Genomic DNA, 15502 nt, shown 5'->3' with positions numbered 1-15502 from the left:
GCGTTTTCCAGACTTGACACCTGTTGTCTTTTCCGCAATGAAAGTTGTTTGAAATTCTGTGCAGCTGAAGAATCGCTGATCATCATTGCAAAACTGCAACGATTAAGCATATGTAGTTTCAAAACAACAAAAGAAAAGAACAGACACAATAATTAGCCATCTGTTTGACTGCTTTGCAATAATCCTGCTCATTTCAAGTGCATTAGGAGTGTTACTGGAGCACAGGGAGGATGCTGTGGGCCACAACATCTCTGACGTTCACTCACTGCAACATCACTTTTTAATACTTTTTGCAAGACATTTCATGACACTTTGATTATATTGTGTGTGTGTGTGCGTGTGCGTGTGTGTGTGTGTGTGTGTGTGTGTGTGTGTCAGCTCAGCCTGCGGCCTTATCCTTGGGCAGACACAGGGCATTAGATAATCTCACCTTCAGGTTTGCTCCAGGACATGCTATAACAGTCTCCTCTCAGGAACGTCTGTGATAAGAGCACTGACGGCTGATTGTTGTGGGACATACATAATCTGATCTTTTATTCCCACATCTGAGACCTCACTTGAACTTTTGACTGAAGAAATGCCTGTCGTTGTTCTGACATAAAGGCATGTAATATAGCTGGAGTTGCTTCAAGGACACGGGGGAAGCCTCTCTTAACCTTTCCTTCAGTATGATTCATGAGATCCAATGAGATTAAGTCATGTGATGAGTGGTGTTGGATTGCATCTATGGGGAAGGCTTATTTCATCATAAACACAAACAGTATTCAAGTTTTCCCTTTTCTAAGTTAAGGATGCACTGTTTTATGATTATATTATAAATGTGTCTTCTGCATGTGACCAATCTTTCAATGCTGCGCTGGGGCAACATACCAGAAGCAGTGGGTGCCAGGAGCAGTGGGTGCCACAGCGCTGTACCAGGGGACCCATCTCCAGATCTTTGTGCTAGGCATGTTTAGGACCTTTGCACCAACATCCACAGAAAGGCCCAGAGCAGCTCGGGAGTCAAACCTGCAACCTTCTTGCTGGGAAGCGAGAATCCTAGCCACTCTGCCACCAAAGTCGCCTTAAGGCATTGACTATATCTATATATAATTACAGGTCAGATCCGTGGAGAGTTGAGGTGGCTCACATCTATAATGTTTCAAGGTAATATTTTGACAACAAAAAGCCTGAATAAATAGTTCTATTTCGTCCCTACTCACCACCACTGCCCTTCTGGTGGTCACCAGCGATTCACAGAACCGTTAGTTACATACATGACTTTCGTTTTATGTCATATTGTGGAACAAATCCGGCAAAGCGAAAACATCTCTATAGAAACAAGCAGGTGGTGGACCCTCCATCAGAAAACTTACATAACGCATCTTCCATCAGTGTATTGATTGTACAGCACAATTCATTCTAAAAGTAATTCAAATTGCTTTATAAAACGAATAAATTATACAATGGATTAAGACCACAGTACAATTTCAAATCACAAATGTTTCAAAAAAGTGTGTCAATACAATAAAATGTTAAAATAGTAATAATAATACTTATAATAATAATAATAGCAGATCTCAGTGCATTATTAATCTTAATTTAAATAGCATTTTTCACAAGAAAAAAATCAAGTTTTATGTTGCATCCAAGAATTGTGCAATTCTGTTTTTTTTTCAAGTAAGACTATTTTCACTTCTTATTTATCACTGTGATGTGACAATATGTTATGGATATATATCAAAAAATAGATGACTACTATTGAAAACTTTTCTATGGTAAGAATTTTATTGCATGATCCCAAGTCTATTAATCACATTTTGTCGCAGACAGCGACTTGAAGTTGAAAAAATCTCCCGTATCGGCTTCAGAAGTGAGCCAGCAGCCATGACTCAAGACCGGAGTCTGATTTGGACCCCCTTTATTTCGCCTGACTTCTTCCCCCTGCCCTCAAACCAGCTCTGCAGAAAGGAATGGGGCTGTAACTGAGCCTGGTGGGACAGATGGAGCCTATTTATAGCCCCACAGTGAGGTGTGAAGTTTCTTGGGGTTTCGAAGAGCAGGGGCCATGGCTCCTTAAGGGCTGGTGCATGCTCTCTCCCTCCAGCCTCTCTATAGCGCTTCTCTGTGGCCACACTGGGATTAACTGAGGCCAGGCTAAACAAAGCATTCTGCTGATCCTTTTTATTGGGGACACTACCTCACTGCAGAGGGGACATCCGACACATCCCTCCTTTGACTCTCTACAGACAGGAAGACAGGGAGGCAGGACAATCGCAGTCTTCAAGTCCTGATGCCAGCTCCATAAACAGAGGGGTGACAGGGGATGGAGTATTGTTACAGTGACCCGAGGAGAAAAGACAGCCTGCCTTAGTCATACAGTAGATCTAATCATTGTGAGGTGTGCGTTTCCATTCCCAGTCTCCCACAGTTGTTGTGTCCTTGGGCAATACACTTGACCCACCTTGTCTGCGTATGAATGTGTTAAAGTGTGATTTATGACGGTAGTTGATGAGGTTTACAACTACGCAGGTTCACATTGACACAGTAAACCTGCCACATCTACAGCTCTATAGATGCATAACTAAATCCTAGTATTGTTAGTGCTACAATTTGAATACAGAAATCCCAATACAGCACACACTAGACGTCACGCTGCAATTATTTTTGTCATTTATTGCTTAATTCCTTGGTTATAATAACTCTTCATTTGTAAATACCTTTAAAAGTCCTGTTTTTCCAAGTCAAATGATACATTCAACATATCAAAGCATTTCATTTGATTTTCCTCTCATCCCATTCTAACTGCTAATGCTGATTACACCTCTGTCAACCCTATAAAATAAGAGCATTGTGAAAATAGTCTTACAGTTTAAGATGTCAAAAAGATTTGTAGTTCCTTTGTGATTGAGCTTGAATGAAGTCCTTTAAAATTAGGTGTGGACATCCAAAGCTGCGCAACAGAAACGGAGACGTGCACGTGCCAAGGGTTCACTCTAATCCATCCAAAGGCCATTGTGCACCTTTTACATTGTAGATCCTTTGGTTTAAGTTGCTGCGTTTTATAAACCATTGTAAATGTATTTGTGTCAGTTAGTCATGTGCATAGTCAAAATAGTGTTAGTATTTTGATACCACAGTGATGAATAAGAATAAAAGCATTTTGTAGTTTCTGCTATATTACCATGCAGTCTATACTAATTCTGTATAATTCCAGTATTAATATCACCTCAAATCAGTATTGATGCTTGTTATAGTATCACATTGTATCTGGGTATCAATTTTTCTATATAAACCAACTCTATATAAACTATGAAAATGTTAAACAATGGCCTTGTCATGGAGGAGCAATGCAAACCCTGCTTTTGAAACCCAAACTGTATATTCTTGTGTCAAAGTGGGATTTATACCTAATCCTCCAGTGAACATCGTTTAAGATTCTCAAAATGAGCCATCCTTTTATTTGTGTCATCTCAGGGCCAATGCTTGGAAACCTGGCAACAGCGTGGAGGCAGCCGATCTATTTCTGTCTGCTCTTAAGCTCGATCTACATCTGAAACTCTCACTCGAAACCGAAGACAATGTAGTGTGCCGACAGACAGGGCTCATCGTCAGGACCAATCACAGCAGGAATCTTAACAGCACTCAACAGACTCCTTCACTGTTAAAGGGCCATTTACTGTAGAGCGGTAACGAGGAAACCGTACCTGAAATATTGCATAGTCTCTATAGGTTTCTTTGCTTAAATGCATCGTTTGCATCAGCAGCAGCCAAAAAAAACAACAACAAAACAACCGAATGAACAACTTAGACCAGGGGTGGGCAATTATTTTCCTCCGAGGGCCACGTTCGAATGCTGGCAAGTAGCAGAGGGCCGGCCCGCAATCAGTGATGTGAAAAAATTAAATATCATATAAAATATCACTTTTCTGTTAAATATAGGCTATTGAATCTATTATTTAATTCATTTCATGTCATATTTATTAAGGACACAAGTGCAGATAGATGCCTGAGGGCAAAAAAGGAAAACATTTATTTTTATTTTTTTTAAATATTACTTGGACGAGTTTGGTGAGCCGGATTGAAAGGCCCTGCAGGCCAGGTGTGGCCCGCAGGCCGTAGTTTGCCCACCCCTGACATAGACCATGATCCTTTGCAGACATGAGGAAATAACTTTTATGTCTTAATTTTTTGGAATATGACAATAATAATTGGCTCCAAAATCTTGGCTTTTTAAAAGGAAAATGTATTTCTTTTTTAAATCTCATGAAAGAATATTCAAAAGGCATGTAGGGATGATAACAAAAAATACAACGCTAAGAATGCTTTATTTTTTTTTGTAAATTTGTTTTAAATTACAAAATTATAAACTAAGAAAGTACTTTGTCAGCCTACAGAATGATCAAGTAACAGTAATTTGACTTGCCACTAAATATTTACAGTGTTATCCATGATCCCGCCTCACTATAGATTACTTACAGCTCCTTCAGGGCCCACACAAAAGCTTTCATGTTCATGTGGTGTGACTGAAAGCAGTTTAACCTTAACACTTCCTACGTGACAAGCATGCGTATGCCATATATATACTGTAAATACAGCACTATTTTAAACCCAAAGTGCCACTCTAAAGTTGGCTTCAAAACAAAGCCGTGGTTAGTTTGCAATAAACATGAAGGTCTGCAGTTTGATCCCACTGCTCTTGTGTCCTTGGGCACTACACTTAGCCCACCTTGCCTGGCTTTTTGTGGTGGGTGGAGCGGCCAATGGCACAGGTGGGCAGCCTTGCTTTTGTCAGCCTACCCCAGGGCAGCTGTGGCTAAAGAGATAGCTTACTGATGAAGTTGTTTCAGAGGCGTTCCCGTAATGCAACGCTACGATCATCATCATCACTTTTATTATTACCGTAGTAGTATTATTATTACTACACAATGTCACCTGACCTATGTCCTATATGTGCCATTACACAGGATCACAAGGCAATAAAGAGTTTCACCACAAGATGTCAGCAGAGCATCACACAGCATCACCACAGCCAAGGGTGTCACTAAAGTGCACCACCAACAAAAACATGTCTTACAGGTTCAAATGATTTGGCCTATTTTCAGTAACATTACCCCAATGCTTTCTAAATATATTTCAGTTATGCATACAGAGCAGAACAGTGTTGATTTGGCTTATGTTAAGGTTATTTGAAACCCACAGTTGTGTGTTCTGCTAAAATATAATAGATCCATGATTCTGCTGTTGTCATATGCTTTATGTATAATTCATGTGCAACTACTGTCGTGATCACATGCAATGGTATTTATTTATTTTTATCTTTATTATTTTCCCCTCCATCCCTTGTTGGGAAATGGGAGGTTTTGTCTATAGGAGTTTTTGTTTATAGGAGATCTTCTACTGAGAGTGTTTTTCAAACTTCCTATAAGATCTGTTCTTTTCTTCTGTATCTACCTCTGTATCTACCTGCGTTGCAACAATGAAATTTCCCCATGTGGGACAATAAAGGAATATCTTATCTTATCTTAAGTCATTGGATATGGATTTGAAAGTTGAGACTATGAACCATTGTTTCGTAATACCCCCACGGTAACTAAAAATCATCATACTTTTGCTTATGTTTTGCACTATTTCAGAATGAGTGAGACTGGCAGGGTGGGGAATTAACACATGGCTATATCTTATACTTTATGGTAATTTATTTGGACAACATTTAAAAACTAAACATGTAACTATTGCATACACACCAAAGCCTTCTCCAGTTCTTTGACTCACTCAGTCAGTTTGTGCGTAGTGCTGAACCCAGCAGAGTGGCAGTCATGGCAGTCAGTCATCTCCACAGAGAACCAGTCCTGCAGTCATCAGCAAATGCACACACCTCTCTAATCCCCCACTATTGAGCTCTCGGTCGGCCTGGAGCCATTTCCCCGCTGGGTAATGGGCCCAAAGGAAAAGCTGGGGAAGTAAGAGTACTGTAGTGTTGGTTATTTGCAGGTTTCATGTAGCCTATATGGCCAATGCAAGTAGTACATTTAGCTTATTTTTATTTTTATATTTTTATTTTTATTTGTATCTTTTTATTTATTTTTATTTTTATTTTCTTCTCTCTATTCCCAGTTAAGAATATGACAGGTTCTGTACATAGGAGTTTTGTTTATAAGAGTTTTTTTTCCTTTCAATTAAGAGCATTATCTGTTCCTTTCTTCTGTATCTACTTGTGTTGCAGCATCGAAATTTCCCCATGTGTGGACAAATAAAGGCATATACTATCTTATCTTATTTTGTTTTATTTATTAGTAAAATTAACAGTGAAACAGTCATTGAAATAGTATTCACTACTTCATTGGCAAGCTCTGTATGTAGCCTTACTCTTCATCAATAATCCATTTAGGCTTATTGTATTACTAAACCCCAAAACAAATGGCATTTGATAAGAAAATAGTAAAAATGTACATTGTAGAGCATGTTTTAAAGCATTTAACAAGCATTTATTCCTCTCAAAGACAGAACACACTTTGATTAATAAGTTAACTCTTCCTTTTTTAACGCATAGCTGTTCAAGTCAGCACAAGAGGAAGTCACACATTCACATGGCCTTGTTGAGACTAGTTTTATTGTTTTATAAAGAAAAACACGTCACGGAGCCAACCAGGACGCGCGTGCACAGCGCCCTCTGCCGGCGGCACGAGGCACTCACGCGCAGCCCACGCTGGACACGTCCATCTGTCAGAGAAAAGTCCAAATTAGAAACACTGCCCCGCCGTAGACGAGTTTGGATTGCATTGATTATCTAGAGATGACAAAGATTCTACAAGCCTACAGTCTTGCTAAATCACTGCAGCGAGGATGTGTCGTTGGCAGAAAAGTTCGAAACGCATCTACGACGTGGTTGAAACTGCAACCTGCTCAGTTTTTTTGCGTCAAGGTAAGAAACGTTAAACATTCCCCCGGTAACTTTCCTCCCCGGCGTCAAAAACCCAGAGTTCGTTGAGAAAAGTGCAATACTAAGTTGTAATCCATTTATCAACGCACGCAGGCGGTTTAACGAGTCGCTACAACGTGTATTTGCGAAACATGTCGAGCTTTTCTATCATTCGGCGTGAGGGTTTTAACACAAATATGGTTGAAATGTACTCTATTCGTGAGAAAAAGAAAAGTTAGCGTAGCATCGTGGACGCGCTAACGTGAAAAGTTCTGATGGAAGTGGCTGGAGTCACACACGTGGCCACTCACCATTAAACACCATTAAACACCATTAAACACCATTAAACACCATTAAACACCATTAAACACCATTTAACACCATTTAACACCATTAAACACCATTAAACACCATTAAACACCATTAAACACCATTTAACACCATTTAACACCATTTAACACCATTAAACACCATTAAACACCATTTAACACCATTTAACACCATTTAACACCATTAAACACCATTAAACACCATTAAACACCATTTAACACCATTTAACACCATTTAACACCATTAAACACCATTAAACACCATTTAACACCATTAAACACCATTAAACACCATTTAACACCATTTAACACCATTAAACACCATTAAACACCATTAAACACCATTAAACACCATTAAACACCATTTAACACTCTGGGTAAGAAAGTAGGCTCAAAATATTCTAATAAATGAATGGACCCTTGAATTGCATACATAAACATTTCATAACAGCAAAAAATAGACTTATTATTTAGTTATCCTTATCTTATTGACCCTTTTCTCATTACTGACCTGCTTATATGTGTCATCATATTGGTGCAATATTCTCTGTCCATATAGCTGTAAATAAGAGTTACTATTGTTATTATTGTTATTATTTACTTTTTATAACGAATATAAGAGTTCTTTTATAAGATTTTTTATAAGAGCTTCTCTATTAAGTGTGTTTTTTAAAAAGTTTTTTATGAATTATCTGTTCTTTATTGTTTAATTCTGTACCTACTTTGTGTTGCAACATTAGAATTTCCCCATTGTGGGACAAATAAAGGCTTATCTTATCTTTATATGAATATAATATGACAAGGCTAACATGGCATACAGCTTGTCATCTTCTTATTAAATGGCAATATTTGAATTTATTGCATCATATTTGATCCAGGCTGAATGATTGCAACATCCAAACTAGTCTGAATGCCCTGTAGCTTCATGTACTTATGTGACTGATTATAATGACCAAACTGAGGTAATATGATATGCATTCTATTACACAGTTAGAACAAGAGTGTTTGCATCTCATGTCCAAACGTTATGCATTTCTTACAAAAGGGGACATGCAATGTATTGATATAGAATAGGGATTTAATTGAAATTGCAGTTCTAAAACAATCAAAAAGTTGTCTTTTTCTAGACCTCTGTAATCTTTCTAAAATGAATGAGATTCTTGTATTAGTTCATCAGTTCGTATTCCAGTCTTCTCTCAAATGCTAATACTCCTGAAGCTGTTTACAACGTGCACTCACAGCAGAATCCTACTATTCATACATTGCAAATCTAAAGCCAAAAAGAATTACCAAAGAGCTATTGAGACGTTCAACTACATGTGGTAGATGCATAGTTGTTCCTGTCCAGGCACATCATCAGTACTCCTAAACTGCACGTATCGCTGGATGAAATGAGACTGTTTGTCTTTGTCCCAGGCCCAAACTGCACACCTGGTTTTAGAAGATGGCACCAGGATGAAAGGCTTTTCGTTTGGTCACACCGGCTCAGTGGCGGGGGAGCTGGTTTTCAACACAGGACTAGTGGGGTAAGAGAAGTGGACTTACATTTTGGTGTCACGTCATGTAACTTGATCAACCACGTTTAGCAAAATACACTATATATACTACACACTTCTGCTTTTAGTACTCCGCGTGCTATAGTAAATCATGATTTTGGAGTGGTATCAAGGTAATCAATTGTAGTTTTAGCTGTAGCTATACAACACAGTAATGGACTCAGTAGTTATTTTAGTGTTTTGGGGGCAATATACTATTTGTTTGCGTTACACTTGACGTTGTCCTTCCACATCTGATGACTTTTTCTACCGCGCTTTTCCCACAAACGCAATGAATTCACGCTTTATTTTTGTGGTTCAGTTACCCCGAGGCCCTGACTGACCCGAGCTACAGGGGTCAGATCCTCACCCTGACCTACCCCATTGTGGGCAACTACGGCGTCCCAAACACACACGAGCTGGACGAGCTGGGACTGAGGAAACATGTGGAGTCAGAGCGCGTACAGGTACAAGACGCTTCATGATTGTGTCGTCTGAGCGAGTGGAGGCAGAGTGGAGACATCGTGGTTCAGTGGTTTATTATGGATTCTCCGTTTCCTAAGTACCTCCACTGTGACTAATGGTTGTAATAGTCTTGGCAAAATTATTCGTAGTACATTTTAGGGATGGACTATATATCAATGTCATGGGTATCACTGACATCTGAGTTTATTAAATCATGATTTTTTTTTTCTATCTCCAAGAAATCATCCAAGTTGCCTCTGCGTCTGTGTCCTCAGGGATATTGGATGTGTCTTTTTAAACTGAAAATACATTTTCTTATTAGTTTTACAAACATTAATTGGTGAGCTTTACTACAACTAACATAAATTGCTGGGCCTTGCTGTAGATCTAAAAAATCTTGATCCACAGCGTCAAGATAAATACGTGTTTTTTACTCTCTGTTTTTGCCCTTCTTGACACGATTTTGTACATATTATTACCCTGGCTTTTTGTTGTTGTCACATCTTAATTTACCATATAAACTACATGTCTTTTTTATACCTCTAAAGGGTGTAATAAATGTGTGTACAATGTAAGCTCAAACCTAACTGAGAGGTAAACCAAAGTCAGGCATTATATCCACTATAACATGTTGTCTGTGTGTCGAGGTTTCTGGTCTCTTGGTCCAGGATTATAGCCACGAGTACAGTCACTGGAACTCTGTGAAATCATTGGGGCAATGGCTGAATGAAGAGAAGGTTAGTATTTGTATTATTGCATAGTTGTCACAAGAAACTGACTAATACACTTGCTTTATTTTTATCTAGGTACCAGCACTGTTTGGAATAGACACCCGAATGTTGACAAAGATGATAAGAGATAAGGTTCTTGAAAGCAGTACTTTATATTAAAGCACATACTGTAAGACTGGAGCTAATTGCTTGCCTTATTTTAGGGTACAGTTTTGGGAAAGATCGAATTCGATGGGCAGCCTGTAGAGATCACGGACCCCAACCAGAGAAATCTTGTTGCAGAAGTGTCTACAAAGGTAAACTATACTTAGTTTTAGATATGCACTAACACCTATTTTGTTGATAGAGCATGTTGTGTCTTGTTTCCACCAGGAGACCAAAGTGTTCGGAAAAGGAAACCCAATCAAGGTCGTGGCTGTTGATTGTGGCATTAAACATAACATCATCCGTCTTCTGGTGAAGGTGAGACTGAAGAGGGGTAAAAATATCTGCTTTTGGAGTTTGTCTCATTAAATTACACGCCTAATACGTTGCAGTTTTGTGATGCTGGCCCAAATTATGTTTCCTTGCAAATTTGGAAAAGTTAGTTAGTTCTTTGTCGCATTTTTTCAGCAAGTTGACCTAGAAAATCTGTGTTGATAATGTAAAGTCTAATGAGCTCTCAACACTCCTAAAATAAGTAGGTCATAATTCAGGCAAATCTGATTGTTTAGTATGACCATTTAATTCTTTATCTACCTTTTATAAGCTCTGTGGGGTTATCTATTATGCTTTATGTTGCTGTTTTCAGTGAAGCGTTAATGTTTTATCACTCTTTATTGTTTTGTCTGCAGCGTGGCGCAGAGGTCCATTTGGTCCCATGGAATCAGGACTTGACGAGTTTAGACTTCGATGGTTTGTTCATCTCAAATGGACCAGGAGACCCAGCTCTGGCCCAAACCCTCATCCAGAATGTCCACAAGGTAAGACTGCTTGACAATCAGTTTGTTCTATTCACTTCAATCCTCTTGTTCATTGTTATAATGTTAAGCTTAATGAGAGCCATGGCAGCATTTGTGATGCATAGTAATTGCATCATAATTTCAAAGAATTGCTCTAGTGCAGTGGTAAATGCAAAACTTTTGCATCAAAAGTTTAAAAATAGATTATATATCTTAATTCCAATACATTCTTTGATTTTGTCATCATATACAGTTATGTTCAAGTGGAGTTAGCAGTTGTTTGAAAGCAGTAGAAACATTTAGTGAGATGTTCAGAACAGCTAAACCAGCCGTCATTTGATGTGTTTGTTATATTGCACTGGTTTGTTTTAACGGCAGCCTTGCTGGTGGAAACTGGGCTGGATTGTGTTCTTCTGCTTAGTTACTGGTTCAAATTAAAATATACTCTTACATTGTTTCTTCTTTTGTGCAGATTTTGGAAAGTGATCACCCTCAGCCTGTCTTTGGCATTTGCATGGGAAATCAGATCACTGCTCTCGCTGCCGGAGCTAAGTCCTACAAACTTCCTATGGGTAACAGGTACAGGACTTCATAAAATCATCTTAATATTATTGGATCTGTGATTGTGAAGTTTCATCTGCTTCAGTTGCTTTCAATTTTTGGCTTTTTGAAGAACAATAATAACGGGATGCTGTGTTTTATTCATGCGTGTGGTCTCCCAGGGGCCAAAACCAGCCAGTGCTGAATGTGATGACAGGCCAGGCTTTCATTACTGCGCAGAACCACGGATACGGCATTGACAGTGAGTCCCTGCCCGAGGGGTGGAGCCCACTGTTCGTCAACGCCAATGACGGCACAAATGAGGTTCATATTTAGCCACATTACTGAATTTTGCATGCCGGCATTGATGATTACAAAGAATCAGGCTATTTTACAGAAATGCTATAAATGTATGAATTAGAATGTGCATAAATTTAAATGAATTGAAAGTGAACTCTGCATCTTTTCAGGGCATCATGCACAAAACTAAACCTGTTTTCACGGCCCAGTTTCATCCAGAAGCTAAAGGAGGTCCCACTGACACAGAGGTAATTAAAGATTTAAAGAAAGTCAAAGTTTTAAGTGTCTTTACATAATGTGGCTTTCATTTTGTAAGATTATAAGTATATAGTGTAGTAGTCAAACCAAGAAACTACAAATATTAGAGGAACAATCAAAATTAAAGCCCTAAGCGGCATCCAACGGCCCTCGCGGGCCGCCGGCCTTCGGACTCTGCACTTTCAACTTGACGCGCCCTCATTGTCTGTATTGTCTAAGAACGAAACAGACGGCGACACATTGGACATGGCCAATGCTGTGCTTAACCAGTGCAAATTAACACAATTGTCAAATGTGCGGCTCCGCCACACAAAGACCGTAGCACTCAAAAGCATTCAAAATTTGGTCCTAATCAGACTCTTTTTGCTCAAATTTTAGATTTGCAATATTCCAAATGCGTTGTCCAACTTTGCGGCTGCGCGCACGTACACCGTAAAAGTTATCCTTAAATTCGGATAACTTAAGATGTCCCACTTGTCTAGAAGACGTACAGCAATTTTGAGGCCAGTGGGCAAAACACCCAGAAGGAGTTTGTTAAAGTTCGACGTGAACAAAATTGCTGACTCAGCGTGTTTTCATTTTCAAAGGAAGATGGTGGCCATAAGGTGAGTCTGGGGGCGTGGCCACAATAATATGATTTTTTTGTCTTCACGAGAGGTTGCTCTACGACAAAGTTGACGTCGGGCCATCTCCCATAGGCGCAATGTATTTTGACTTTTGTTGGTGGCGCTGTCGTGCCATTTTTAACGCAAAAAAAATTGCCCAGATAAAAACACATTTTTCGTCGATTCTGAATTTTGGGCAAAGTTTGATGAGTTTTTGAGCATATTCATGGGGTCAAATTAGAGCTCAAAGAGCAGTAGACGGACCACATATTATACATCGTTTGAAGGCTCTAACCCATACCATCGTGGGGTGGAATTGTCATTACGAGCATAGCTCACCACTCCCAGCTGTGCCCATTCACTCATGGTTAACTTTATTTTGTTATAGCAGAAGTAAGTATGCATGATCCATGCCTTCGCCACCTTCGGTTCACTGTATGTGCCAGCAGCAGCGTTGCAGGAGCTATAGGCCCTTCTCCTGCTGGGACTCGGGCCTAACTACAAAATGGATTATAAATACATTTCAGAACATAGAAAACTTTTTAAAAACAGTGTGAAGTATGTTATAGTGCATTGCATAAACTATATTTTAAGCCAACGTTTAACCAAACACAATCTGAGTTTAGCCTTTGGGATAATTGTGGCAGGGGCAGGTTTAGAAAGGAAATAATGTGAACTTTATTGAACAACCATAAACACACATTTCTAGCAGCACCTTTCGCTCCTCGAGGCCCCAGGTGCCAGACGCCTCTGACTGTGCCCGTCTATCGCATCATGTGGGCAGACACTAATTTAGGCTTATATATGGCACTTGGGGTCCACAGTTCAAGTCCTGGTCAAAGTATGTCACGACCTCTGTCAAACCACAGCACTATGACAGGACACACACAGTTGACAGGTTACGATTCAGACACACATGTTCCTCATATAAAAAAGATCTTAATATATAAGATATTAAGAAGAGTTGTAGCTACGTTATTTTGACCAAAGCATGTGCACTTTGTTTGCTTTCCTGACATTTCAGTTTCGTAATGGATGCCTACGGATGGATTTTTGTGGGTGTTTTTTTGTTGTGTTAACTCTGTAGATTGTCCATGTGTTTACAGTTTCTCTTTGATGCATTCATATCCTTGATCAAGAAAGGAAAGGATGGCAACATTGTGTCAGTTATGCCTAAGAAACCAGCCCTCCCTCCCAGAACTAAGGTGCAGCTTTCTACATGATACACAATTTACCGTTGTTCAAATATAAATGAGCTTCTCTTGAAGTGAATGTGTGGTTTTGTGAGCACAGGTTTCAAAGGTTTTGGTTCTAGGATCTGGAGGTCTGTCCATTGGTCAGGCTGGAGAGTTTGACTACTCTGGATCTCAGGCGATCAAAGCTATGAAGGTAAAGTCTCAAATGTATTTTAAACACTTAAAAAAATCTGTGTCATTCTTCTGTATAAAATCTAAATTATAATCAATCTTGTGAGTTTTGAAAAGATCTTCAGCACGTGTTGATTTAAAAGTGCACTATGTACTTTTTGTATGCTTGTCGCCATAGAGATGTTCTTTCTGGGATGTTCCACAGTACGGCATTTAACTTTTCTGTCTTGTATTTATTGAATTACAGATGTTTTTATTGCAAAAAATACCTTGCCTTTTGCCAGATCTGTCATGAAAGTGCCTGGTGGTGTCATGTGCTTGTCTCCATGGAGATAGACAGATTCATTGCTGTACTGTGGAACATTCCTGGCATTGCAGGTGGCAGACCAGCCACCAAAAAGTAGCATTTAAATGAAAATATAAATATGTATCGCTGAATTTACAACGCTCAATTTAGTTCAGATTAAAATGCAATTCAGGTGAAATTATTTCATTACCGTGACATTTTTCCTGCAGGAAGAGAACATAAAGACTGTGCTTATGAACCCGAACATTGCTTCAGTTCAAACAAATGAAGTGGGAACAAAGCAGGCGGACTCTGTGTACTTCCTGCCGGTTACCACACCGTTTGTAACGGAGGTGATCAAAATGGAGCTCCCTGACGGCATTTTACTTTCTATGGGAGGACAAACAGCTCTCAACTGCGGTAATAAGTGTGTATTATTATGTGTGTAATTTGTTGATTCATGAGTGTTTTATTTAAGAGTAGGGATGTCAGGATTATTTGGTAAATTGATAATTGTGATGCTTTGGTTCACAATGTAATCATAGAGACTAAATAAATATAATTGTGACAGTTTTATAAGCTAAATAGTCATTTCAATTACATTTATACTGCAAAAAAGTAGACATTAAACAACATTAAACACAAATATTTGATATTGTGACATCCTTTTGTAGGAGTGGAATTGTTCAAAAGTGGTGTCTTGGAAAAGTATGGGGTCAAAGTGCTAGGAACCCCTGTGGAGTCCATCATGGCAACTGAAGACAGACAGATTTTTGCAGATAAACTCTTGGAGATCAATGAAAAGATTGCTCCCAGTTTTGCTGTTGAGTCTGTAAGTAATTGTGAAAAACATTTGTGTTCATGTTCTATTCTACATGCTTTTTACTGTGTTTTTGTGTTAATTGTTCAGGTTTCAGATGCATTGAAAGCAGCAGAGCAGATTGGCTACCCCGTAATGCTGCGCTCGGCTTACGCCCTGGGCGGCCTGGGCTCCGGTCTGTGTGCCAACAAAGACAAACTGGAAGAAACGGCTCGCAAGGTCAGGAATAAATATTCTGAAAGTAATCGTAATTGTAACAAATTAAACCACTGTGCCACAATTAGGGCTGTAATAATTATTCAACTTATTGTGACTAGTCGACTATAAAAAATAATCATAGTCTTTTCCTCGATAATCACAATCGTTATCTGGAAAAAATTCATTCAAAAATACCAATTTTCACTTTTAAACAGTAAACTGTAAT

At 39.0% G+C, this 15502-nt stretch overlaps 1 protein-coding gene across 1 annotated transcript in view; it reads left to right on the top strand.

Moving 5' to 3' along the window:
- Positions 1-6739: 6739 nt before the first annotated feature.
- cps1 (carbamoyl-phosphate synthase 1, mitochondrial) overlaps positions 6740-15502 on the top strand; it is a 40605-nt gene continuing 31842 nt past the window's right edge. Inside the window, exons 1-16 of the mRNA XM_072445097.1 lie at positions 6740-6904; positions 8647-8756; positions 9088-9232; positions 9878-9967; positions 10037-10093; positions 10165-10257; positions 10334-10423; positions 10795-10923; positions 11375-11481; positions 11625-11766; positions 11913-11990; positions 13712-13810; positions 13899-13994; positions 14489-14678; positions 14933-15090; positions 15169-15297. Coding sequence (XP_072301198.1) covers positions 6776-6904; positions 8647-8756; positions 9088-9232; positions 9878-9967; positions 10037-10093; positions 10165-10257; positions 10334-10423; positions 10795-10923; positions 11375-11481; positions 11625-11766; positions 11913-11990; positions 13712-13810; positions 13899-13994; positions 14489-14678; positions 14933-15090; positions 15169-15297 — 1842 coding nt within the window. The 5' untranslated portion in view covers positions 6740-6775. The remainder of the gene's footprint in view (positions 6905-8646; positions 8757-9087; positions 9233-9877; positions 9968-10036; positions 10094-10164; positions 10258-10333; positions 10424-10794; positions 10924-11374; positions 11482-11624; positions 11767-11912; positions 11991-13711; positions 13811-13898; positions 13995-14488; positions 14679-14932; positions 15091-15168; positions 15298-15502) is intronic.

Source organism: Eucyclogobius newberryi, unplaced genomic scaffold, assembly GCF_026437365.1.
Source record: "Eucyclogobius newberryi isolate DKJ021-1_F unplaced genomic scaffold, fEucNew1.0.hap1 SCAF_14, whole genome shotgun sequence".
In the NCBI taxonomy this organism is placed as follows: Eukaryota; Metazoa; Chordata; class Actinopteri; order Gobiiformes; family Gobiidae; genus Eucyclogobius; species Eucyclogobius newberryi.
The sequence above is the reverse complement of the archived record's forward strand: the minus strand, read 5'-3'. Positions and strand labels throughout refer to the sequence as shown.